The 27,714-nt window shown below is 40.1% G+C and overlaps 1 protein-coding gene across 1 annotated transcript in view; it reads right to left on the reverse strand.

Annotated features, from left to right (window-relative positions):
• Positions 1 to 27,714, reverse strand: part of LOC139740358 (poly(rC)-binding protein 3-like) — a 62,844-nt gene that overhangs the window by 4,509 nt on the left and 30,621 nt on the right. The window contains exons 4-11 of the mRNA XM_071650952.1: positions 20,867 to 20,995; positions 14,454 to 14,582; positions 13,642 to 13,716; positions 12,673 to 12,723; positions 10,275 to 10,359; positions 8,425 to 8,501; positions 6,921 to 6,970; positions 6,329 to 6,448 (exon numbers count right to left, since the gene is read on the reverse strand). Coding sequence (XP_071507053.1) covers positions 6,329 to 6,448; positions 6,921 to 6,970; positions 8,425 to 8,501; positions 10,275 to 10,359; positions 12,673 to 12,723; positions 13,642 to 13,716; positions 14,454 to 14,582; positions 20,867 to 20,995 — 716 coding nt within the window. The remainder of the gene's footprint in view (positions 1 to 6,328; positions 6,449 to 6,920; positions 6,971 to 8,424; positions 8,502 to 10,274; positions 10,360 to 12,672; positions 12,724 to 13,641; positions 13,717 to 14,453; positions 14,583 to 20,866; positions 20,996 to 27,714) is intronic.

The raw sequence follows: 27,714 nt of genomic DNA on the forward strand, positions 1-27,714 counted from the left end.
GACAATAATAAATATAACTTTTTTGTCGTTTGTTGAATGCTACAAGTAACTCTGGCACAAAAACACAAAACTACCACACATGACACCAAATATGCAAGTTTATCATACATGGCTAGGATGACCAGTATAGGAATATCAGCATAACCTGCCCTTTTGTACAGCTCAATGTATATTTACATCTGGAAGGTTTTCTTTTTTTCTTTATATTAATATACCCAAACTTTGGTGCAAATAGCAGCACTAGAACCACAGAATAAAATAATGTTAATAGTTTTCTCTGTCCTCCGACACCAGTGGCCAGATCTAGAATTTGAAATTATCAAAACAGACCATTCAACACCCTTTGTTGAATTTTCTGTGATCATTGGAGAGACAACTCATGACAGACTCGAGTGCTAAATCACGATTACGTTCGCTCTCATTATTGTGTAAATCTTTAATCTTTGAGGACTAAAGTCACTGATGCGTGCAATTATAAATGCCCATTTTTATCATGTCATCATGCTATGAAATAATTATGAAATTAAAAAGAAAACAACACAAACTACTCTCCTGTCCAATGTCAATACACTGTTTCCTACACAAAATTCAAGGACAGATTCTATGAACCCAGGCTATGTCATTAACTATACAAAACTGCTATATTCATATCCTTTTTGGTTTTCTTCTTCCATCTAAAAAACTTCGAATGAGTGGGGGCTTACAACAGACCAGAACTCTCACACACTCTGTCAAAATCTCATCACCTTATTCACAGTCAAGAAGCAAAATGAAACATGGAGAGAGAGAGAAAAAAAAGTCTACATTGGCAAGAATATTTTGAGAGGGACACGAGGTAGCCAATGGAAGCTATTAATATTCATCAGTATTAAAGAGTTCTGAATGCAGGAACCAGACAGCGTTACAGTCGCTAACTCTGCTGGGATGCTACAGGAACACACACACACAATCACAAATACATGTAAACACACATGCACATCTCAAAACAAATATCCATACGCACAGTCCCACTCTCATAAGCCGTAAACCAGTGCTTATCGCGGATGAACCTGATCAAAATACTGAGGCTCAGCGAGATAAAAATATATGAGTGAAAATTTTCTCCATATTTGCAGGTCTTCAACGTAATCTATCACTAATTCTAGGTGTGATGTCCTTTTCTTTTTGGTACATGACAAATGCGCAAAAACACACGATGCAAAAAGATGCATCATAATGCCTTATGACTATCTTCTTGAAGTTTACGTCTGTTGTTTTAAAATTATTTGATATCCTACATTTTGGCAGTGTGAAAATGCTGAATAAAGTACTGACACTTTGCAAACATCTCAGAACCATTACAAAATTTCAACCCAAAGGTGAATGTAGATATTTGATTACAAGATCAGATTGAGCAATGTCTGTGCACATTTCATACTTTCAGCTTCTTCACTGCGTATCAAAAAAAAAAATTAAAAAATGAAATAATGCCATTTACACAAGACATTTATTCTGTAATAGCTCAAAAAAAGTAAAACTACCATGTTTCATTACTATAACTTCTAGTCTTTGACTTACTTGATTTAGATCTGTATTCAATTCTACAATGATCTACAGCAGAATAATATTAGTTGCAAAAGGACTAATGTACACCACTACCTGGGACTCTACAGTTATTCAACTATCATAGATCATTGGTACAAAGGTACATGTCAGCTGTATAATACAGATCATTTGCCTAATATGACACTATAAAAAGCATTCTACAGCGGTGAGATACATAGTATAGTACAAACAATATCCTGTACATATGAAATACATGTGGAACCATCATACTGTGATAATGCCATTGTATATGCACGTATAAGTATTTGGAGTTAACTGAAAATGGACTATATAGCAACAATAATGGCAGACAGATTGAGAATGAATACATTCAGTAAACTGAAATCAAATGACACATTCTTCAGTTATGGCAGAAATGCTAAAGGTGGAAGAAATACATAAAAACAATGATAAGAACTAAATATCAATAGATACATGTTATTTGGCAAAGATAATTTTGTTTGCACACCCCACGCTGAGATGAAATGGCCAAATTACTATAATAGTAACAACTCAAAATTTACTTACATTCTTACCATAACTAGTTACTTGTCGGTAATAATATTGACCATATCAATTAAAATGAAATAATGCAGATCAATGAATACTTCATTCTTTCTTGAACTCCTATGTCCTGAAATCTGTAATTATCCCTTTGAAAATGGACATTAGATTTGAGCATTCAACCATGTACACTTATCTGCTTTCTATATTACGCTAAAAACTAAAAGGTCACACAAAAGTCAAGAGGAACAGATCACACAGCTAAGATGACGTTAACACTGTCAATACTCTATGACTGCCAAATGTTTTGAATGCTTGTCTTTACACACAGCATCTCAACCTCTTTGTGCAAGGCCGATCTTACGTCAAGCCAGCGGTCTACTTACAAATGTTTGAAATTGTAAAATATAACCCTGTTCTATAACACGTCCTATTCAATATAGGGCTTAGCCTATCTTGCACTATTGTAAGTACAGTTCTTGCCTGGAAGAGGGGGGGGGGGGGATCTTGGTGTAAGGAATATGACCGAAGCATAGAATCCTCTCGCAGAAATAATGTCTTCTGAGAAAGCGGATGAAATTTGTTCCGAGCTACTTACTGCACAATGAGTGTCCACTTTATATGGTTTGTCATCGTCAGTAAAATTTAGTCTGTCAGTTTCTATTTCACTCCTTCTCACACATATCTAGAGATGACGACATGCCGCTCCAAAAGTTCAGGGCAAGATTAGGAATAAATGAGCCAATCATCCAGCATCATCTTATACGGCAAAACGTCATTTACAGTACATACAAACTGTCATTGTTGGTTACGTCCAAGTTCATAGAAAATAATCACAGCAAAGATGAGAATGAAAGAACATCACCAAACAGCCTCTTACTAGCAACAACAGAAAAGTGCTTCTAAGCAGTGAATAAGAGAGAAAATACCCAACCTACAATGACCTATGCAATACTGTTTCTCAGTTCTGATACTTACAATGGTAAATACAAAGCACAATAACATGGCGCATAATCGCTATCCTCCATCATATTGTCTACATCCGAAATCTTTGATACAAAGAAGAAAATGTTTTGTGGAAGAATGTAGTGAACATAAGCCTCATTGAAGTTTGACAGCAAGTTACCAAGCATGTGCAAAACATATGTGATACCACACTTCTGATACGCTTGATTACTTTGGAAGTTTACTACAGTTATCTTGATAAGTGCGCATTTGAATCTTACCGCCACATCTCTTGTGTAAGAAAAGAAAATCTCTGTTTGTACACAGTAAATAAATGACAGAATGACATTACACATGGAAAGAGAATTGGTAGCTTTGAATGGAGGTGCTTGCACCCCCACAAATAAGAAGCTCAGTGTACAACAAAGTAATCGTCGTTTTGATTACATAACCATGGTCACCTCCTGCAGAGAATACCACACCAACTTTAAGGAATACACCACAAACACATCAACATGAAGGAGGCAAATATCTATGGTTGTATCTCCTCAGACTCGCCTCTCACTAGAGGCTCGTGTTTTTGACACCCAGTGATGCAGCAAAAGCAAGAGAATAAATGAGTCTAATTATGATACATTTATAAATAACAGAACAAATGCTTCACTGCCACTTTTAACAGTACGGAAATCATATTCTCATCCATTAGAGAATTATGATTTGAAATGTGTACAACGCCCATGTGCATTTGACAGAGAGGTATGAATTACAGCCTCAGAAGAAGAGAGTTACAATCGTATTCTTTTACCCATTTTGCAGATATCTGAGAGCAGTTTTTGATAGAGTGATATCGACGTATCAAAACATACTGGTGATGCTCCAAAGTTCCTACCAGTAAATACTATATATACTGCCCTCTATAGCTAAACTTAATATCCTGCATCGACAGAGACAGGCATTATTTAATGAGAGAGAGCACCTTGTAAAACTTTCCCCCTCCCCAAACCTCCTCTACACTTCTGACATCATGGCTAATTTGTGATAGGGCTTGTGTGCATCAGTGACAGCTTTTATCTCCGTTTAATCCACCTCAATGAACCTTCACAGCTATGATGTTCCTTTCCCCCCCCCCCCCCCCCACAAAAAAAAGGAGAATAAAAATGGAAAAAAAAAATATCTGCATTTGCCTGAAATAGAAAACAATCCTGATAGCTATCAGGCATGACCACATAAAAGCACGAATACTGTTAATGGCATATAATCTTAGCATGTCACACTCTTGTCAGCAAGTGGCTGTATGTACAGGTTATAATGCTTACCGACTACCTTAATGTACAGGATTTAAAATGGCATACTTATGTCGCTGTCACGCCTGTTAACATGGATTTAGTATGGCGTGAATTTCTTGGAAGGGGTTGTCCCAGCTCTGATCTTGGTAGCGTACGTCGATTTGGCAAGTGAGCCGGCAGTGTCCAAGTTTATGATGGGTACTGACTTGAGGAGACTGGTCAGTGGAACGGTCAGCTGGGTGGGCGCAGACGTGACGGCCACAGCCATCCCAGCCGTGCCGTTGTTGTTGATGGTGGTGGAAGGAAGGAGGGTGAGGGGGTTAGCGGACAGGGTGGCGGAGGTCAAAGGTGAGGATACGACAGACGGAGACGTTTTGGAGGACGAGGATGAGGTCACACTGGTAGCAAAGGTCGATGGGTCGAAGGTCAGCCCCTTAGCTAGCTCGAGGCTGTGAGCAAGGCATGGGAAAAAAACATAACAAGATGAGGGGGAGATCAGGAGGAGGCTAGGGGGCATCCGGAGGGGCGTGGGAGTAAGGGGGAGTACAGTGGGACTGACGGAAACCAAACTTATGAAACATTGTTTTTTGTGCTGGGAAGTGTGGGATTAGCATTTGGGAATGGAGAAAATCTGTGAGAGGAACACATTGTGGAGATATAGGCAGAGATGCTCTATCTCTGACAAAAATACTTGAGACTACCGGCAGAAAAAGAGAGTGTGGGCACCGACAATGACAATGTGAATATATCGAGAGAGAAAGGGAGGATCCGAGAGGTATGACAAAGAATGTGGGAGGTATGGAACATGTGAGAGATTTAAGCAAGGATTTGGATAGGGCTTTCCACCACTCCAGGGACCACATCTGACATGGTTTACTTGGCTGATCTGAATGCTATATGTCTGCTGAACCCTAACTGGAAACACATTGCTCAGGCATGTCGAACAAGAGGAGAGATCGGAAGTCCTCCTCATCTTGAGAGATTCTTCTTCGATGAAGATCTCATTCTTTGGGTCGAGTCATACCGTACCACGAGCCACAGTTTTCCAGTTGAGTTTCAGAAGTCATTTCAGTCATTCAAGTGAGGTACACTCTACTTATACCAGAGAACAGTAAGCACTTGTTCAACTACCAGTACGTATAAGGCTAGAAGTACAGAAAACACAGAACGCGAAGAAGATGCATATGACATAATTACCAGCAACATCAGGACAGAGGATGGTTTCCATGGAAACAATGAAAGATAAAGAGATGCAAGCTAGAACTAACATCTCCATGGAAACATGAAGAGACAGTGAGATGCGCACCAGATAAAGAAACACTAGGAGAGTGAGTGATGGCAGGGTGATGAGGAATCTCTATACTTGTTACCAAGTGAGGGAAGGAGTGGTCATAGAGTCCATGTGCTCAGATTGTTATCAAGAGCCCAATGTGTGACACTTGGCCCATTCACAGACCAATTTTATCCACTCTATACCAAACATGTTTTCATATGATCCAACATGACAAGAAATATCATGGAAATTTTCACTGCTGTGTCTCATATCATGCTTTGTGCTCAAAGCATTCAATTTGCATCTGTGCAATTACTTACTTCAGGTTTGTTTTCCAGCAATTTGTTGACACAGCCATTTCAAAATAGATGTAAACTGGTAAGAACAAAAATGGTATTCTGTTACAATTGTCTGTGCTGCTGAACATCAGTGATAAAGAGTCTCCTTTAAATTCAGTGTGCCAAATCTTCTTTACCTTCAAATCAAATCAGGAAATGCAGTTATCAAAAATACTGTCATCTTGATTTGTTTGTATTATTTTGTTACTTGTTTGTGTTTTTCCTCTCTTTTGCTGACAAATGTCTCTGATTCCATCCATCCCAAGAAGATGAGGATCCCAAATATTCTCCCCATTCCCCACTTTCTCTCTGCCTGCCTCAATCCTGGCCGCATCTCACCCATCAGGAACCCAATTCTCCCCTCATCATCCCTGGGAGGGGCACAGAGCTTGACTCACCTCGTGTTGATGAGACACTGGGCCACCGCCACCGACTCCGGCGTGCCTGTGATGGTCACTGACCGGTCTGTGCTGCCCTCCTGCGAGTTTGCAATCTTGATGTTGGCACCGGACATTTGTCTGAGAGGAATCAGGGAGGGGGGGGGGGGGGGGAAACAGAGGCAAAAATGGATGTTACTGACCAGTAATGAATTACTACGGCAGATAACGCTCATAAAGAAGGTAGCTTCTGTCAATACTATGGTTCACTGTATACAGAAAACTTCTTTATCCGAAACTGCCACACTGGATATGTTTTTGTTTTTGTTTGTAGAAACATGTCATTTTAGTGCAGCAATGTCAAAAAAGTCATCATGATTCTGTCTTTTGATAAGATCTTTGATATTCAAAGATACACATAAAAACATTACGCTACATTTCTAAATTTCAATTAACGTTTGTAGACATACATTTACCTACCACAACTTTCAAACTTTAGAATTGAGTTTAGTATAATCCAAAGTAGGTCATGGCTCAATTGGTTGATTTTCAGTCATGGTTTTGTCTTCACCATTTTCGACACCGAAACCATCACTTTCTGCTTGTCACTTACCTAATTTCTTGGATCTTGGTTCCTCCCCTTCCAATCACACATCCAATCAGCTGCAAAGAAAACAGACAGAGACAGATGTCAATGAAGCTGAAAAAGTGTTACGACCAGGGAGGTGTAGTCATATTCTTCCCAACTCCATTATTACACCTAAATGTCAAAATATTCTTCCTCTATCTACCATCTCTGAAAATCAATTTCATAGGTAAAAAGAAATGTGAAATTTCTACCACTGAGAAAAATGAGATTATATTCAACTATCAATAGTTCGTTTATTCAATGCTTTGTGGATCTCAAGTAATATTGCACCCTAGGTAATTTATGATATCCCTTAAATCTTGCTTTTTCTCCAATATATAAATGTTAATGTGTGTTTTTGCACACTAATTTGCTACACTATGTCAAACATATCCTCCAGACACTGTGAAATGAGATGCACTACTTGGCAGTATTCCCAGAAGTAGCTGGTATTTTCCCCACCTCTGCCATCATAGCAAAGACAGAAGGATGTGGTCAAACTACATCTGTTGGTACACACTGTAAAACCAGAAATGTTCACACGCATTCTAATTTCGCAAATTTCGAAAGAGCCAAGATTCGCAAAACTAAAATGCATGGGAAAGTTTTTGTCTACACTTTGCGCATTGCATGCCAGTGGCAATTCACAAATATTTCATGCTGCGAAAAAGGCTGTCGGCTCCGACTTACGAAAATTTCTTGATTCACAATAATCTACATACCCCCCATGTATCATAGGCCATGCAGTGACAATCTCCCCGTCTAGTTTCCATTTATGTGTCATTAAAACCAGGAGCTACTGGTATTTAAGACCCAGCAGTGCCGGGATACTATGGGGTGGGAAGGCTGGCCCAGCTCAGATATATTTAAGAATCCCTGTAACAACTTGTGTACAGCTTTATCACTTATCTCTTTGTAATTCTATTATTATTGTTATTATTATTATTATTATTATTATTATTATTATTATTATTATCATTATTATCATCATTATCATTATTATCATTATTATTATCATCATTATCATTATTATTATTATCATTATTATCATTATCATTATTATCATTATTATTATAATTATTATCATTATCATTATTATTTTCAATTATTATTATTATACTTATCATCATTATTATTATTATTATTACCATTATCATTATCATTATCATTATCATTATTATTATTATTATTATTATCATTATTATTATTATCATTATCATTATTATTATTATTATCATTATTATTGAATCTCAACTAGAGTCGACCGTTACTGATGAGAGTACGCTTTGCTTCACATAATTACTGACACATGGCTGGTGGGTGCTATTTGTGGTTTTTGCTTGTACCTTGGTGGGCAGCGAATAGAGATCAGTTCAATTCAGCCACCCATGTTTCCCTATGTTTCCAGTTCATTGAGTTTGCCATGATTCTGCTCACTTCTCTAAAGTGAAGAAACAAATCAGAGTACGAAGGAACTCTGTATTCTTACGTGGTTTGGAATGGTGATTTCTTGCGTGGTGGCCTGTCCAGCGACTGGGGGCGTCTGTGCCTGAAACTGTGTCAGCGCTGATGGATGACCGGAAGGGAGAGAGAGAGGGGGGTAGAGATGAAGACAGTGCAGAGTCAGCAAACAGATTTAATACGCCAAATCCTGATATCAAAAAGCAACCTAATCAGTCAACTACAACAGTGCTTCTTCAGCTGCAAATCCTAAACACATGAAAGATCTTGCTTTGTTCTTCTCTCTTGCGCTTCTGCCCAACCTCATTCATATGTAAATATTGTCTTTTGGCTGTCTATTTTGGATGTAAAAGCATCTGAAAAAAAAACATTTATCACCTCACAGCAAAGAGAAGGCAATGTAGCTGCAAGTTAATAAGAAATGTCCGACTTTAAGTGGGTTACTAGTATAGGCACTGTCAAAATTTACTGCCAAACTCAGAGTAATTGTGTTGCATGACAGCAGGTTACTCCTTTGCTACCTTTATATCATGCCATGTCACAAAGTCGAACAGAGGTACTGATAAAGAGGTAAAAAGGAGGAGCTCCTAGTTCATTCATGTATACACTCACTGGTATGAATGTATACACAACAATCCTTTGAATAAAGTTAGACTTAACAAACAATCCACTGCTTCATCATGCCATGGACATAGAATAAAACTTTTGAAAAATGTGTAATGAAATCCTTACGTTGATTATCAACAATTCAGGTTATGTCAGTAATTGCTCTAACTGCAGTTACAGAATACATTTTTAAATAAATATATGGGAAGTAAAATCTGACAGATTCAGAAATAGGAAAGAAACATAAACATACACGTGAAAACTGAGATAAAACAGAGAGGGAAAGACAGAGAGAGAGAGAGAGAGAGAGAGAAAGAGAAATTATACCAAGAGTCAATCAGAAAGACAGAAAGACAGACACACACAAACACTGACAATCATAACTCTACAGACACAAAACAAATACACAACCACAAGAGAATGACTATCATATAAACCATTGGCAACAATGCATGATGCGGGCATACATTATATACCACAGGCAAAGAAACCCAACTTCACACTTTAGATCATATTAGGATTAAGTCTTTGATGTATGAAATAGACACAAATTGGACCGGGAGGGGGGGGGGGGGGGGGGGCAAGAACAGATTTCTTCCTCTTATAAACATCACTTCAGAGAGGCAGACAAGTTTCTTGGGTAACAGCAAAAACAAATTATTTATACTGAAAAAAGTGGTATGAAATAGTGCAAGAAACATATAGATGGCTGTTTGACAAGACAAGTGCAGTGATGTGATACTGATGATATAGAAGTTGACCAGAAGACAAATTTTTAGTCCAGGGAGATTGAGGGTAGAGGGACCTTAAGGAAGGGGGAAGGTTGGGGTATACTACGTGTACATTTAAAAAGAAAAAATACAATTGGAGCTGAGAGAGTGGTTGCTTTTTTATGATGGGAACAATGAACTGGTTTTTGAAAGACCCTACAGCTGTGTCTATGGATGGGACTAGGATGGGGGGGGGGAGGGGTAGACATCTTATCAGCTGACAGTGGGAAAGGAGAGGGGTCTCCATGTCCTTTATCGTTAACATACACCTTTCTGCTTCTCAACTGATGATGTGACAGATATCAAAAAAAAAGGAATTAACACACTAAAAATGAGACTGACTGAACAGACAACATTGGTGGATGGAAGAGGACAAGGTGGACAAAGAGATAGATAGAAGGAGAGATAGAGGAGAGAGACAGAGATAGAGAAGAGGTGGAGGAAGAGGTAGAGAAAGAGAGATCTGAGAGGTAGAAAGGTGGAGATGAAAGGAGCGACATACCTGCAGGAGAGAATGGGGACTGTCCAGGGATTGCGTACGGGGTTTGCTGGTGGTGGAGGGCAAGTTGGTGGTGAAGCTTGGTTAACTGAAAGTAGACCACAAGAGAAAACCAAGATCACCGGGTGAAGAGAGGGGACACACACACAACCAAAACCTTTTGATTTCTCATTGCAGTATCATCATAGGCATCCTGAGCTCACGGAAATGAGTTAATGTTGGATTGTTGCACTACGTGGGTATTTCATTACTCATGCAATGTTTTCAGAAGAGACATAGTCAATACAACTGTTGTGAGCAAGTGTATGAGAAGGAACCATTCTCTAATGATAAAGAAAGTACAAGCTTTTTACTCTTGAAGGAGAAAATCAATGTGTAGAAATCCATTTTCTTTGATAATGCGTCCTTATCCTTTTCATTCTATCTATCCCTTTAATACTACAATATATGCATATTAAACATCTATCTCCCCCTTTCTATTTCTCCTGTCATTGACTTAATCCTCTCTGTATTTCCCTCTCTTTGTCTCAGTCACACTATTTTTGTGCAGTCTGTCCCTCTACACCAATCCATAGCCTCCTTCGCCTTTTTTCCTAACTTGATAAAGTGTCAAAATAGGTCACCCTGCCCCACTCCAATTTTAACGCAATCAAGGGTATTTATGGTAAAACATCCCATCTCAGATCTTGCTTCCGGAATAAATTCATCGTCCCTCCTTTTCTCTCCATCTCAAGACATGAGGAGCCTGGGTGAACCAAAGGGGTGCGTGGTGGAGTGTTAACTAGGGGGAGCTTTGACCTCAATGTGGGGCGGGGTGGGGGGCCATGGATTCCCATGAGAGGGGTACATTCTTCTCTCCTCTTGGTCATCGGAAACAGGCAATGATGTCATGATGGAGTGTTTGAAGGGGTCAATTCATGGGGTTTTGCGACACCAGTCCATCCCGTTCACGCTGCCAGCAAAATGCCAATAGCACTGATGCTCATCTCACGATGAGGGTAATTCTCATCAAGGATGGGTGGATGAATTATAGGCTAGGCTCTTTCTCAGGCAGTAAACTGGCAAGTGCTGTACCCCTCGTTCAATCCCACAATGGCACAGGTGTTCCATTGTGATTCTTCTGATTTCAAACAGATGTAAACCACCTTCTCATTCCTAATCCTCAGTGTTTACTGGTCTTGGTTGGCAGTGTCTAGGACATGCTTGGGAGAATGATAAATGGTTCTAGCAATAGTGTCAAGAAGTTAAAGGATAGAAATTTTGTAATCCACGATGAACAAACTTTTCCATCGGTTTTATATGCAAATGAGTGGTAACTCTGATGTGATGTGTTTTCCTCTACTCGAAGTACTGGGCAGAGCGTGAAGTTCAGTGAGATGGAAGCAGAAATTTTAAGATGGTTAGTTTGGCCAAAAATGTTGTAAGGTTATCACTGGAGTAGGGTGAAATAAGTGTGTACTTACACACAACTGAAGCTTTTTAAGAGTGCTACATGACTTGCTTGTTACACTGAGGATATGACTGCTAACTGTAGTTTTGCACTAAGTTGTATGACAATCAGTTCAGAAAATAGAAGCGCCCCTGTATATGTTTTTTCTTGATTAGTATTGCACGCAAATTGAAAACTCAGAAGAATCAAAGAGGAAAATATTGATTTTTCTATAATGTAGTCAGGCTTGCTCCATTTCACTGATATGGCTTTGTTAACATTATTCTTTGATATTTGTGTGGGTATTTGTGCGGGTCATTGTGATCGCTTTGTGTGTACAAAAAGTCGCTGTACGCAGTACAGCTGTGTTTCATCTTCCATAATCTATGTTCGATTAGTTGGCAATATTTGAAATTTTACCTTCTCTTCACATTTCACAATTTATCTGAATATATCCTACAGCATTCAGCGCACATTTTTCAGGGCAAGAAAACTGCCACAGTAAATTTTGGGAGCAGATACATGCAATCTTGACTCACCAGCCTCTACTCGTTTTGAAAATTCAAGAAGGAATCATAGGTTGATATCCCAGCTCACATTGCTGTCCTGACATTAGCCTCAAATCAAATCCATTGCAAGCCCTTATCAAGACAATCATCATGCACTTGAAATAATGGATTTTGTGATGATGCCAAATGGATAAGACTCTGTCCATCCGACAAACCTTGCCCGACCCAGACTGATTTCCACACTCTGCCGTCGCTCTACGATCAGGAAAGCCAGCTCCTCATACCTATCCAACCCCTTCCCTCTCCCCCTCCCCTCCCCTCCCCCCTCCCACCCCAACATCAGTCCCTTGATAATGCATATATGCAAATGACAGGATTTCATCGAAGGGAGAATATTTGAGATGGCTTAATGTGCTGATAGAGAAGAGGGCCTTGGTAGGGGTGGGGGCAAAGGGATACTCACATCTGGTTGGGCAAGAGCATAGTTTCCATGTACGGCGTATGGCTGCTGCTGCTGATGCACACACATGAACAAAAACAACAAAGGTTGATTCCTCACTGAGAAAACAGATTCTCTTCTTTGTACAACAGCAAAAACAATAAAAAAAGAATGTAATGGACAAGACATTCTGTAAGCTTCTCTAACCTCTTTGATGAAATTTTAGTTTCTTGGAAATACAGGTATTCTGACAAAGAGTGATAACTCTAAATTGACATTTTCACTGCCAAGAGTCAATCTTTAGGAGATCACACTGCTCAGTGGCAAACTGTTAAGGATAGAGAAAGTGTCCGCTCACTATAAGACAAATCTCTCCCAGAATTTCTTGCTGAAAATCTCTCCCCCCCCCCCCCATAACAATAACTGCATTGAAAGTTTAGCACAGGTTGCAGATGGCAAACGCAATAACTCTTCTCGGATAAGCTGACCACGTCACAGCGATGAGAGAGAATATCTTTTCAATTGCTTCTAAATCTATATAAATGTTGTTACCAGGAGGACTGATATGGCTCTCTGATCATACCAACGAAGCTCCCACCAAGACTGCTGTCACACTATAATACCTTCTTTAGGAATATTTGTTGTCACAAGAAAGAACAACAAAAAAGAACAAACAAAGAAGAGTTTGAATCCTGGTTGGAACTGCCACAAAATGAAATTCAGCAGTTTATTCATTCTCAATTTGAGGCATTGTTGTTTCTCACAAACTGCCTTGTACATCTCCATTTATTTGAACTTGGGGTAGTTTGACTCAACTTCACTTTATTTCTTCTCATCTAACCTGGGGGGTAGTTTTTGTGGCAAACCTACCTCACTTTAAACCTTTCATGTAAACTTATTTTTTACAAACTTTGCCCCGAAATAAGCTTGAGCCATAGATGGGTAGGAAATCAAGGAAATGTGCAATGTCACGCACGGATGCTGGATACTCACTGAGCCGCCTGCGAATATGATTGGCGCTGACGCGGGCTTTGGACGGTACGGAATGGTGGCCCCCTTCGGAGGTGACTAAAGGTGAGAAACATAGACAGAAACTTTAAAATGAAATTATGGCGAACTATCTACATGTAAGTAGACACATGGATGGAAATATGACAGGATTGCTGAGTGAATAGATAGATAGACTATTTGCTGATGGGCTGAAGGCAGTTACATGAACAGGGTGCAGAATCTATACTAAAGCAGAATGGCGAGACATTCATTTGTACAAACATTTATCTGTCTATCCGGCTTGTTATATATCTGTCTTGCTTTGTAAGCATCTCATACATTCCCACTTGTGGTCTTGTATCTTCTCAAAGTTATCTGGTTGATCGCCTCCACACAGCTACGCCAAACACAATCAAATTGGGAAGAGAGCGTGTCGCCTATCTCTCCATCTGTTAAAGAAAGCTTGTATCAAGTTTGGGAAAGTTTTTAGACCGGACAGAATGACATAGGAGTTTAAACTGATGCTAACTTCAATGGCTTGCTGGTTTAAGAAGACAGGAAGTTGTGATGTGTGGAATATCATCAACCCTTTGTTGACGGCGCCCTCATAACCTGTCATGTGTACATGCTGGAGGCAAATATTCGATTTGGAATCAAAGAAGGGTGAGAGTTACTACTTCTCACTTTCCCTTTAGGCAAAATTGCTTTTGTATTCCTACACACATACCCAAGAATGTGGAATGGAGCAACTTGTTCCACTGAGCTTGTGCCCCAGAAAAAAGGGTTGTCTCTAAAGGTTACAGGTTATACCCTACCTCAAGCATGACACAGCAGACTTGGTAGATAGCTTTGGTTATTGCTTCGGGTGTTCCTGAGATAGTGACTGCTCTCTCCGTCGAGCTCGGTAGCATCTCGCTTGCCACAGTGATGGATGCGCTCGTCGTCTGTGTGGACGGGGAAGGAAAAATAAACATGACACAGATGCCGTCAGGCTCCAGATCACATTCAAACATGAATGTGTGCCCTGGATGTGGCCTAGGTGAGCAGCATCCCATTCTCCCCGTCTTATGAGAGTAGTTCTCTCTTTTGTTTTCTTTCATTACGCACCGTTTGCATTCTGCATTTTGTTTCAAGCTTCCTCGGCTGTGAGATGGTACTTGATGTGTCGCCCACACCACTCCCTTGCTCTGGTATGTGGAATATGCATCTCTTCTCGATGTATACACTTACAACGCAAACTCCAGTTGTACCCGAAAATTTCACTGACAGATGTATAAATATCAACTTTCAATCAAAACTTTAAAGGTCACAAATTTGTTTCTTGTCACTAGACGTGGCACTCTTAAAAAAAGTGATACCACAGATTTGGGTCACTTTTGATTTAATAATCTCTTGAGTTTTTAATCTATTTGGGTTGAATTGATATAATTGCCTCAAGATAATAAAGTATTAAAGCCTTTCAGGAGTTTCATTATATCTTCCCACTGCTTAGGAATAAAACATAATACCCCTTCAATTCAAGCTTGTGTCACAGTTGCATTAGAAAGCAATTCACTAATATTCCTAGTTCATACATGCACATTGATATTTTTTTTTTCATTACCAATTTTGAATTAATGACAGATAGCCTCAAGCATACCAGGTAAACAGCACAGTAGCATGGTCTAACATCTGAGCATTTTCACTCTGCAATTTTCGGCAACAGATAGAGCGAATGCCGGTATTTTTTCCCTCTCTCTCTCTCATTTCAGTGATACACCATTAATCTGGGAGAAAATCACTACCAATTTCAGAAGACACTGACAGATTACTGCTGCAGTGGGTACATGTAGACCGTAGCTTTGAGATCTCTGAAAGGTAAATTACTCGCTGATGACAATCGGCATTATGGTACTCTGCAACCTTCCCCCCCCCCCCCCCCCAGAGTTGCAATCTCCGTGATGAGAAGGTGATCCAGGGCACCAAATCCTTGGCGCAGAGCTCCCTCTTTGTTTTCCTTACTTTGCTGCGCAAACTTGCCGACCCCGCTCTTGGATTTTCGTCAATCACTGCAATTGCTCTGAAGGGGGACGGCAGCTCCTCTCAAAACATGCAAATGAGTTCCGGTCTCTACCCCTAAAAGTACGCAATGGGGACACGAGGCTGCCATGCTTCAAGCAGGGAGGTGGAAGAAAGCTCTTCCACCTCCCTGCTTCAAGTAAGCTTTGTTTTATTGCAAAGGCCCTTTCATTTCTTCAATCAGACATGCACCATTTTTAGGAAATGCTGCTTAACTAACTTTACTTGAATTGTACGCATACAGTACATTGTGCGAAAACCTCTCGACTTTGACCAATCACATTAGCAGCTGTGGACACACTCTACAGGGTTGTCTTTTCCACAGAGTTTAATTAGTGATAACATGCTTCATAATTGCAACTGATGTGTGTAGTTAGTCTGCACATACTTTCCACATTCTTAAATAACTTGTGACTCACTGCCTAGAAATTGGGATGTACTCCATCATCTCAAAGTTTTAAATTCCTTATGAAACACAACACAAATCTGAGGGTTTGTACATTCAAGATACTGCCCAGTCCATACAAAGATTTTGTATGGACTCTCTACAGTGCACCTTCTTCTTTAAGAAGAACCCTGGACTGGGAATGTATCACCAGAACAAACAAGCTGATGGACGTGAGATTCTGAATTTTGCGTCATACGCTACAGCCATCCTGCCTGTGCTTTCTGGGAATTTGATTGCTTAAAACAGCTGCACTTCAGCGCATCCTCGCTCAATCACCGAAAGAGGTAGGACGATTGGCTCGCTATTCCAACGAAAACTCTAGCTGGATTCATCCCTGGCCTTCTCGGCGGTCTTCAATCTTCCCCTTTACACCACAAACCTCGGAGACAAAATCTCTGCTTTAGTGCCACTTCCCTCAATTCATTTATAGTCGAGAATAAATTTCCTGTTGGCTGATTAATTCAATTTGGAGTCGTTCTGTTCCCAATTGATAGATCTGCGACCCAATGCAACTGGGCTTGCCACGATTTCTGGAGCTACTGGTGTCTTTGGTAGATGCTGAAATGAAACTAGTTTGGGGAGTGCACTTTCCTAATCCCTCTAACACAGCACAAGGCTTCGGTGCTCGCTTGAAATTGAAGAAGTGGAGTTAGGTCAAGTCTGTGAGTTATCAGCGCACTGGCACTATACCATTTCCCCCCAACAGCAAGACTGTTTTCTTTTTCTCAAAAAGTATAAATTCAGGAACAGGTTGCTCAAATATCATCAATTACTGTCACAAAACGTCTGCTTCATTTGTAACAGTCAGTTTGTTATCTTGATATACTTCTTGGGAACATGTGGTAAAATGTGAGCACCTTCTGCAATGAGCAAGAATGTCTCTAATAGATTTGTTTGGTCAAAAACCTGCACCGAGCGGCGCGCCTCGCCAAACGTTACATGAAAGACAGCGCCGCTGTACTCTACTCACAAATGAAATAAGAGCAAAGACGAGGTTTGATGAAATGCCGGTGTAACATTGCAAGCATCATCCGCTGGTCAAGAGTATAGAAGTTTAAGGATAAGTGAATAACAAAAGTTCTTGTCTGAGCAAAAAAAAAAAAAAAAATCATTAATTACTGGAAAACAAAATTTTTTACTCCCTATGAGGGACATGACAACTCTCTTGTATGTCTTTTTAATGTTACTGTAACAATTATATTGCTATATGAGGGCATACATTACAAGGCACTTTCAAAAGACAAATGTTATCCAAAGTACACAGAGGGGTCAAAGACATTATTGCAAGAATAATGTACACATAACTGAATAATATTCTGCCTTAACTAAATATATATTTTGTTAAAATGATTAAATAGGTTTAAAAAATATATTGCATAATGATCAAAGGATCTAAAGAAGACTTTGGATAGCTGGCAGTTGATGTGCCATCCTGCCCCTGAATTCTTAATCTTCTTTTGTCACCTGATGTGGTGCTGAGAAAGTACTGCCACACAAGGTATAAGCTATTCAATAAAGAAGACAGCATGGGCGTGCACCACTTGTGTATACACAAACCCCCTCACACAGCTTTCTGCTCTAAGCTACGTTACAAGTGGGATCTATGATTGCTTTCACTGTTATGAAAGGCCTGGCAGATGTACAGACATCAATTGTTGATGGTGTATTCATACCAGATATGAATAATGAATGATTCTGCACATTTTCGGTGGGCAAACCTGTCTTTAGAAACAAATAATTTCCATCCTTGAGCCGACAGGGTTAGATGAAAATGCTGCTGATAAAAAAAGAATATATTACTTGGAATGCTGTACGAACCAGTCTGTTTATACACAAACATAATACACTCAGAATTTAAAGACATACACAACTTCTCTTGCTTTGGCAAAATTCTTTAATACACATATCATTTGCCTCCATCTCCCTTGTACTTTACCCTGTAACATTTACCCATGCTGGTTAAAAAAAAGAAGAAGTAGATTTCATAACTTCAGTTGACCAAGAATGATTTAGCTGCTTGAAAAAATAAATTTCCTGCATAAAGTTTAGTTTAATGCTGATTCTTTTAACTCATTAAATTTCCATGCTTATGTTTTCATTAACTATATTTGTTCATTCATTCATCTCTTAAATCTTTCAATCAATTTGTCGTGTGCATGTTTATCTATTCACCTGCCCAGCTTTTCTGTTCAGGTATTTTTGTGACTAGAAAAAAAAAACGGTTCACATCCTTGTAAATCACTCGGTCTCTATTCTGCCGTGACAATTTGTGGAGTCACTCGCAACGGAAGAAGATGTTGAATATTTAAGCTGCTGAAATTGACGAGGGCGGAAACCATCTCCGTGACAAGTGGAAAAGATTTCAGACAGAAGAAAGAGACAAGACGGGTTTCAGTTTGCTACGCACACAGGACAGCGAAGGACGGGTCCCTTTTCAGACACTCCGTTCCACTGAGTATTGCCTCTACACACCCTTTGGGCTACATCCACATTAATTATTTGTATCTAATGGAATATATGATGAGAGCGAGAGAACGACATGGAGTCGGAAGAAGAAGGATGGGCAGAAGTGGAGGGTGCCAAAATCATTGAGACTACATCATCACTGGTCCACATTTCTATATGGGAAATGAATGGGTAGCTTACCCTTTAACACATCTTTCAAGAGTTTCATGAAATAATAAAGTCTTATGTTGGCATCTAACAACTGCCTACCACTCCATTTACAGCTATACAGCATACATCATCACCAGGTTCGCAACTCAAATGAAAATTTGAAAACCTTTGAATATCTGTGGCCCCTTTAAGCTAGCTTCATTTTTCTCTCTAGAATAAAATATAGCTGAGAATCTACATAAACAATGGTGCATTTTTGCGTAATTGTCATTCTATATTAAATAAATCAGCCATCACGGACTCTCATGACTGTTTGTGTAAGGTATGCTCCAATTCAATATGTAAACATTCCACTGGAAATACGATGAATAATACCCAGGACACATATTCTGATGGATGCAATAGGTTTTCATTTCCTTTCTGGAAATAGGCATATATTCAGCACGCTCGTACCAATCAGTGGAACAGCACACAGTAAGGGTTAAGTGACAGCATGTCAGCATACACGTAGATGACAGGTTGGTAGCTACAGTAGTAGCAACCTGGGTGATAGACAGTCAGTGAGCATCTTACGACCCCGCCCAGAAATCCAGACCACTGACGATCAAACCACGGGTGAAGAGGAGGAGGATGTACGAGACCAGGGAGAGCCAACAATGATCCCCTCCTGTCTAATCTACATGATTTAAGGCTCAGTAGAAGACTCATCCCGAATTACCACCATGGAAAAAAATATGCACCCATCCCACCGTGGAAGAAATACGCACCCCCATCCAGTCATGGAAGAAATATGCACCCATCCTGCATCATAGCCCCTGTGAGGAGACCCAGATTAAATCACTAATGCCCGCCCTCGTACTGTCGCCAAACTAGGCAGTTGCTGTTCCGTAATGATACGTGAGGTGTTAGTCACTCACTGGTAGCAGCTACATGGCCACCATGATAAATGTGCAGTTATGTGAAACACCTCTGCTTCATTCAATCATTATACATCTGACATACTCCTGCCATTATTCTATGACTTTGTGACATGTGATACTTATTTTCACTGGCCCCGCTCAATCTCTCCTTCCTTGAATGATAAAGCTATGTGCTTATTTGCCCTCCATTTCATTCGCTATTCTAGCTACTCTTAAGTACAACCCTGTTAACATATGGACAATCATGCAAACTGACAAATCAGACAGTTACAATAATGACAATAATTCTATTCTGGAAAAAGAACTGAGAATGAGCAGACCTCAATTTCACACTGTACACAGAGAATGAAAGATTTGAAATTTGTCCATCCAGCATGGAATCAAAGGTGCTCCTTTCACTGCAATATTTTGCTCTCAGAAAAAGGTCTAGCATTGCCATCACTGCAAAATAAAAGGCATCATTTGATCATGTTTTCTGTTCAAAAGTCTGAGATGAATGATCTCACACGCTACCAAGTATCTTTGACACTGTGTGAAATTAAAGCTATGAAGATTGCACTTGAATGGAATTGGTACCTAGACAGAAGTGTTGGAATAAACTATTTAATAACAGTTTATGATAGTAGCGTTATACTTGTCTGAATGTTTCTTGGTCATGACAGTGTAATTTAAAAAAAAAGGTGATGTGCTTGAGTGTTTTATTCTTTCTTTCTTTTTCATCCATTTAAACATCAAAACACAGCTTGGTCAGCAGAGTTTGACAGCCTTAGAAAGTGAGCCACCACAATCTTAAGCAATCTTTCAGCACACATAAGTAATTTCTAACTCCGTGATTATTTCTTTCACATATAATCCTGATGTCAAGGTCCCTAGTGGGCCATCTAGGTGCAATAATCCAAAGCTCTATGGTCTTGCTCACATGAGCAAAAAGTAAGGGGGAAAAAAGAGGAAGCATTACCAGAGACCAGTATCCAATAGAGAAACCAGAGTTGGAAGGAAGTTGTGAAACAAAACTACAGCTACATTTGTATGAAGTGAGAGTTTGAGAGAAGTCAGCAGAAAAGAAACTGTGCCTAATTCAGACATAAAAGAGGACAGTATCTGAGAAAAAAAAAACAAATATGGAAAGGATGACAACACTTCTTGGAAACACCAGGGAGGGTTCCATAGTGACCCAGCTACCCACCTCTCTGATGTCTTTGATTTTGGAGCCACCTTTGCCGATGAGGGAGCCGCACTGACTCGTGGGAACGATGAGGCGTAATGAGACTGGGGGCTTTGGGGTTCCCGCTGACAGCACAGAATTTGATAAATCCTGGATTAAAGGATGAGAGAAGAGAAAGACGGGAGAAAATGAGATGTTACACGATGACAAAACTTTCACGGCAGAGCGAGAAGGGGGGACGCAGAAGTGATGATGATGAAATCGTCCGTTTCTCACCCCCCTCCCCGTCTGAAGGAAATATCTGTCTGAAATGGTACCGCAAACCTGCCACATGGTCCTAGATGTCTTGACACCTGTTCAAATGGGCCGGATACCTGAGAGATGCCAAAGCAGTGGTCTGAGGATACGATCGATATATACTGCTGTCCCACATGGAGAATCTTAAATCACTGTTCACACATATTTCAACCACAGCACACATATTTTACATACGGCACAGCATTGGCAGGTTATATCATTTTTACGAATGAAGATGGTTATGAATAACAAGCATAACCCTAACACCTACATCCAGAGTGGTAAAAAGCCCCCACACTTTATAACACAAATAGAACAGCAAGGACTCATATGGATTTGAACAGACAAATTTCTCTACACTCTTCTATTGGCAACGTGATGTCCAAAAATCTGAAGTTTCCAACTGCTGCCATTATCCCTTGATGATTAGCCACGAGAGCATTTGAGGTTTAATTTCAAACTCTGAATATCAGTTTTTGCTCAAAGTGACAATGCTTGCATTGCTGTTGTCTCCAAAGTACAAGTGAGATTGACTTGATGAGAATATTTACTGGGTGATCTGCATCGTCATCAGCAATTTTGCTCATACAGATATGACACTATTCTGTCTGAACACCAATCATCTCTGTCAATATCATACTAGTGGTTCTCATGAAGCTACTCCTCTGTACCACAGAGGGCAGCAGACATGAATGACACTCATTAGAAATGAAAGGGGAACAAAACTTTAGCAAGGATTTTCATAAAACCTTGCAGACCTGTAATATTTCTATCTCTTTTTTTTCCCTCACATAATCCTTTTCTAGCTGCCCCCTCCCCCCACCCTCCACCCCCCACACACACACAACTGCCTTCTTCAGCGGAGAGTAAATTTGCTGTTCTTCGCTGGAGGGCTGCTCACTGGGTCTTGTTTCTTTAGGATCGGCTTTCACCAACCACTTATTGACCTGCAGCAATCCCGTGCCTGACATTTCCAAAATTGGACGAAGCAGATTAGTGATTTGCGTGCAGCATGAAAAGGTTGGGTGCATAAACCGGTCCTCTGTAATTTGCAACTATCTGGGTAATCTTCAGTAGCAATCTACAGACGCAGAGCGGCAGTGGTAGGCCACCATGACAAGCACTATAGCCTCCTGCTCCCCACCCCCCTCCAACCACTGAGGAAAAAGGGGGAGGGGTCGGGTAGAAACATAAATAGCACATTTTATTTTGATCTTACGTCAAGTCTATACAGACAGAAACCTGCACTGAAGGAGAACACACCGTTTGCTAACTGTATTTAAGAACATTTCATACAATATTGATACAAAGTTGGTTGCTTTAGTTTCATGGGGGGGGGGGGTGCCCTACTTTAAAACACTTGTAGTAACTAGATAATCGCTTATCATGCTGTTACAACATTCAGTCTGCACACATTCGGCATTAATATTCAGCATTTAATCTCCCAGTATTGAAAATTTGGTGACACCGACATTTGCTCCTGCGACAATTGCTCCAGCCTTATTCTCTCGACGGACTTAGGATTAGGGGTTGTGATAAGGCTACAGGTTTCAGTTTGATATGAGGATTACGATTAGGGTTAGGGTTACGTCTGTGGGTAGAATCTATGTTTCGCTTAGCGTGTGCAGATATTTCATGGGAGCAATTTTGCAGCAGCAAATGTCATGGAACCGACAATTCAAAGAAATTACACAGGAAAGTCAAGGTGTACTTTCGTTTCTTCTCTCCAAGAAAGACTCCAGTGTTACCTGGATTATATTCAAAGGATGCTTTCAGCACGATTTGAAAGTACTAGGTGAAATCTTAGAATTCTGTAATGACCAAACCAGAATGGCATATGTTGTGGCATTATGCCAGAGGAATTAAACTGATTTCATTCTGAGGCATATTGAGAGGATATGCCGAGGGTGGTGACACCCTTTAAACTGTAATTCCACAGTGTGACACCTGGTGGAAAGAGAGTGGCACAAAACTATTATGGCTGCATTAGTCTTGCTTCATAGCACTTCGATTGATTTCTGATGTACTCTGAGCATCCAGTGACGTGATGCCGACTCTACGACTCCACGCCCCTCCCCGGTCATGGCGAGAGCTGCGGATGGGGGTACAGTGATCTAGCTCCATGCGAGAGAGAGCGAGAAAGCAGGAGAGAGAGCGGCTGTGGAGACAAGCCCAGAGAATTGTCTCTACTAGCCTCCTAGGATTTGGACATGATCATTACACAACAGAACGAGGTCGGGCGAACTTTGTCGGGATTGAGCTCTTTGGGATACATTAAACAGACATATTCTTAACGACCACAAATTTGTTACTCATTATAGAAAAAAAATCACAAGCAGACATGGTAAAGTACAAATTTTAAAGTATGCTACACACAAGGCCATTCTGTTCATTCATTTAAGGATTCTGATTTCTAGTTTGCTAACCATTTATCTATTTATATTCATTTTTTCCATTTTATTTTCACAGGGTAGCCTTTCAATTAAAAAAACAAAACAAACCAAACAACTGATATACAAAGGGGTTCTGCATAACTATACTTAAAGGACAAGTTCACCTTCATAAACATAAGGATTGAGAGAATGTAGCAATATTAGTAGAACACATCATTGAAAGTTTGAGGAAAATCGGACAATCCGTTCAAAAGTTATGAATTTTTGAAGTTTTTGTGCAGTAACCGCTGGATGAGAAGACTACTGCAGTGTGTGAATAACTTAGATGTCACATGCGTACAACAATATCAGGAAAATATAAAGAGAATTTCACAAAATTTCATCTTTTGAAAAAAGTACACATTCCCTCGACTCGTTACCGACAAATGTTATGGGTAATATTATTCCCCCTGCCTTTAGAAAGAGGCAATTCAAGTGCTCTATTATTATGCGAAAAAAGTGAAAATATGTTGAATTTTCTTTACATTTTCTTTATACTGTTGTACGCATATGACTCACAAGCTGTAGTAGTCTCCTCATCCAGCGGTTCCAACACAAAAATTTTAAAAATTCATAACTTTTGCATCGATTGCCCAATTTTCCTCAAACTTTCACTGATGGGTTCTACTAATATTGTTGCATTCTCTCAATCCTTATGTTTATGAAGGTGAACTTGTCCTTTAAAAGCATGTTTAAAACATCATCAACACCATACCAAAGTCTTCATTTTGGAACCAAAATTGGCCACAAAACCCACTGCAAGAAACATCAATTATACTGATGTAAAGTGAGCAGAGGGAGGGCTAAAAACTGACCTGAATACATCTCACACTCATTTTAGAGAGAAGAATGAAACTGTAATTCAGTTTTCTTACAGAAAAAACATTGACCACGAAAAAAAAAATGGAATAATGCTAAATGTCTCATCGTCGGTGCTGGCTTACAGTGTTCCAATCAATGAACCCTCTTCTCTTCGCCTTTTTGGTTGCCCTCTGCCCCTCCCTGCTTAATTGCGTCTGGGTACTGTACCCCGCCTGCTGGCTACACCTATGTGTTTCTTCCATTTCCTTACCTCGGCTGCATTCAGCCAATTTACCACCGGCCCATGGATGCTCTACTCTCTCCCTGTCCAACAATTTCATTTTCTTTCCCCTCAATCAACCAAAATCTCTGCGTAGAGTGTCTATTGATCCTGGCCAGAGTCATGTATATAGATGCCGCGATGCCCCCCGAATGCCAAGACGAGGGCAGCGCATAAAGGGCAAGAATAGACGCGGCTGGAATTGAATCGCGACGCTGAGGCCTGGCTGTCGCTAATAAATCAATGCTAGTCCTCCTTGTATATTCACATTGATTTATTAATGCCGCGCACCCCTGCCGATAACGCACTTTAGAGCGTATGTTTATTGATTACAGTATTATTTACCTGTATAATGCATGCACATGGTCGCTGCTGCTTTTTTTTCCCTCCCTGTCCTACCTCCTCGTGTATCCTCATACCCTCTTCCTCTTTTTCATTGGCTCCGGTTTTCACCTGAGCGCATGCAGGGTGAGAATATAAGGACTTTAATACATTCATATGATAAAGACACTCTGCGTCTGAAGGGTCACCATGAATACATGGCCTTGATAATTGCATCCAGGTTGACCTATTGTCACCGGGCTGCACTGTACGCCCCTGCCCATGGCTGGAGGCAAAAATGCACACATAGTAATGGAACACACGCAAGGAGACTTCCTACAGATGTAGTTACACACAAAACACAGGCCTCTTTGATCTTTGGTAGGTACCGACACACATCAAGTCAGCCATAGAGGGGGGTGTTGCACTGCTGCAGGAAAAGAAAGATAAAAAAAAAAAGGGGGGCATCCATGCGCTTTCTGGTATTGCTGAAAAGGAGGCGCAATTCAGCGGTGATGAAATAACATTCTCTCATCGCATTTGGGTTAGGCTGCGCTGCAGATTTATCTCATTTCCCCTCAGGTGGAGTGGAGAGGCAACATACACTCCAACATTCTGGGAAAAAAAGACGACACGAAATCGAGTGAAAGTACTGTAACTTCCTCATCTTACAATATCTAATTTCTGCGGAGATAAGCAGCGAGAGAAAATAGGATTGGGACCAGACGGGATGATTGTTTGCCTCCCTCCTTTTATTGAATATCAGAAGATTGTAAGCATTAAGATATAAAACAATGATTGGTATAGAAGAGATAAAGGGCAGGATCACTACCTTTTCAGCGCGCAAACTCTAATTCAGCTTGTTATTTGGTTCTTGATTAACTCCTTCCTCCATTAAATGAACATTTTATCGGCAAAATGAAGTGATTTCTCTAGATTGCACTCTGCGTATTCACTGTAATTGTACAATTATTTCATTTGTGCATTTATTCATTACATAAACGAATATCTGAAAACTTTCCTCATATGACATTGTCACATCTTCGGAATGCTTCAGGAAAACAAACTAAGATTAAGGTAAATCTTCCCACCCCCATTTCCCTAAAAAAAGGGAGGAAATAAAAGGAAGACCATGATACATGCTCTGGCAGAAGAATTATTCTGATAAAAAAGTAAAAGAACAAATCCACCCTCTCCCCCAAAACTCTATTTTTAAAGAAATATTTGTCCCTGATTGTTCCCCAGTGTAACTCCTAGACAGTTAAAGAAGGCATTTTTGGAAAGCACTCTCTTTATTTTCCCAATCAATATCTCCCAGTCGAGTGGACGGAGAACTGCACACAATTTATCTACATTTGCAGTGGATAAACATACATCGTCAATGCCTCAGCTAGCACCTGAAATATGTCTAAACATGAAGCAGGAGAACTAATGGAATGCTTGACCCCACCCCCTCCATTCCCCTCCCCCTCCCCCCCCCCCCTCACACACACCATAGTCATGGAGCCTACTCTATTCACTTGGCCTAGTCATCCCACGAGAATCAGGTATGTTTATAAATGCAAATGAGGCGAGGAAGTGAGAGAGAGATAGGGGCAAGAGTAAGAGATGACGAGAAAGAGAAAGAGAGGATAAAGACAGATAAGAGAACGAGAGAAGTGGAGGGATATGAAAGGAGAGGGAGAGACAGAAGAAGAGAGCTGGAAGGAGAGAAAAGGAAAGAGATACTGTGAAGCAAGAAATTTTCACACATGAAAATTTCGCAAATTGCCACTGGTATTCCATGCATATAGTATAGACAAGAACTTTTGTGTGCATTCTAATTTTGCGAATCTTGGCTCTCATGATATTAGTGATATCAAGATTTACATAATGTCGCAATTTTCACGGCAAACAGATTGGTAGAATTATCTTCACGTCTTATCACGAGTATCAAAATGGTCTCGAATGAAAATTGTGATTGTATCTCAACAATAATGATATCAAGGAACAATCTTCTGGATTTTGACACAAATGATGGTATATATGAAAATGCATGACTTCTTCCTGTGTTTAGTAATTCTTTTAAACCTGATAATAATGTGTAGGATCTAAAGTAACACAAGACAGGTACTCATGAAACGTTGAAATTTTTCCACAATTTATGGCTCTAAAAGGTCATTTTACTAAGCTGTAGTCATGACGCTGTGATTTGATATACAATGAAGTACGATATGATTTCACTGATCCTGAATATGAAACACACACACACAAAAATAGCTAGCCTTTTTTTTTCTTTCTTTGATGATTGTTCTGTCCCACCACTTTTCCCTTTTCTCCTTCCTCGCTTTCTCACAGTCAGTCTCCCAAACTCTCACTTTCTATCTCTCTCTCTCTGACACACACACACACACACACACACACATACACACACACACACACTGACGCACTCTTTGAGTATATTAATGTTGGGTTTAGGACAGGTACAGTGCAGCTACACCTCTCACAACATTGCATCAAATGTGACAATCCAGATGAAGCTAGTGTCATCTCAAGGCTGTGACACATATCCACTTACAACCAGGCAATTAATTTTCACACTTTTTAGGACACTGCAAATCAATACACACACATACAAACACATACACATACACATACACATACACACACATACACACACATACAAGTCACACTCATACATTATTAGCACACACGCTCAAATTGAAATACAAGCCCTTCTTCAATTTGATCACGGAAAC

This window comes from Diadema antillarum, unplaced genomic scaffold (genome assembly GCF_040938485.1).
Source record: "Diadema antillarum isolate AM-2024a unplaced genomic scaffold, OU_Dant_1.0 seq00000847_RagTag, whole genome shotgun sequence".
NCBI classification, from domain to species: Eukaryota; Metazoa; Echinodermata; class Echinoidea; order Diadematoida; family Diadematidae; genus Diadema; species Diadema antillarum.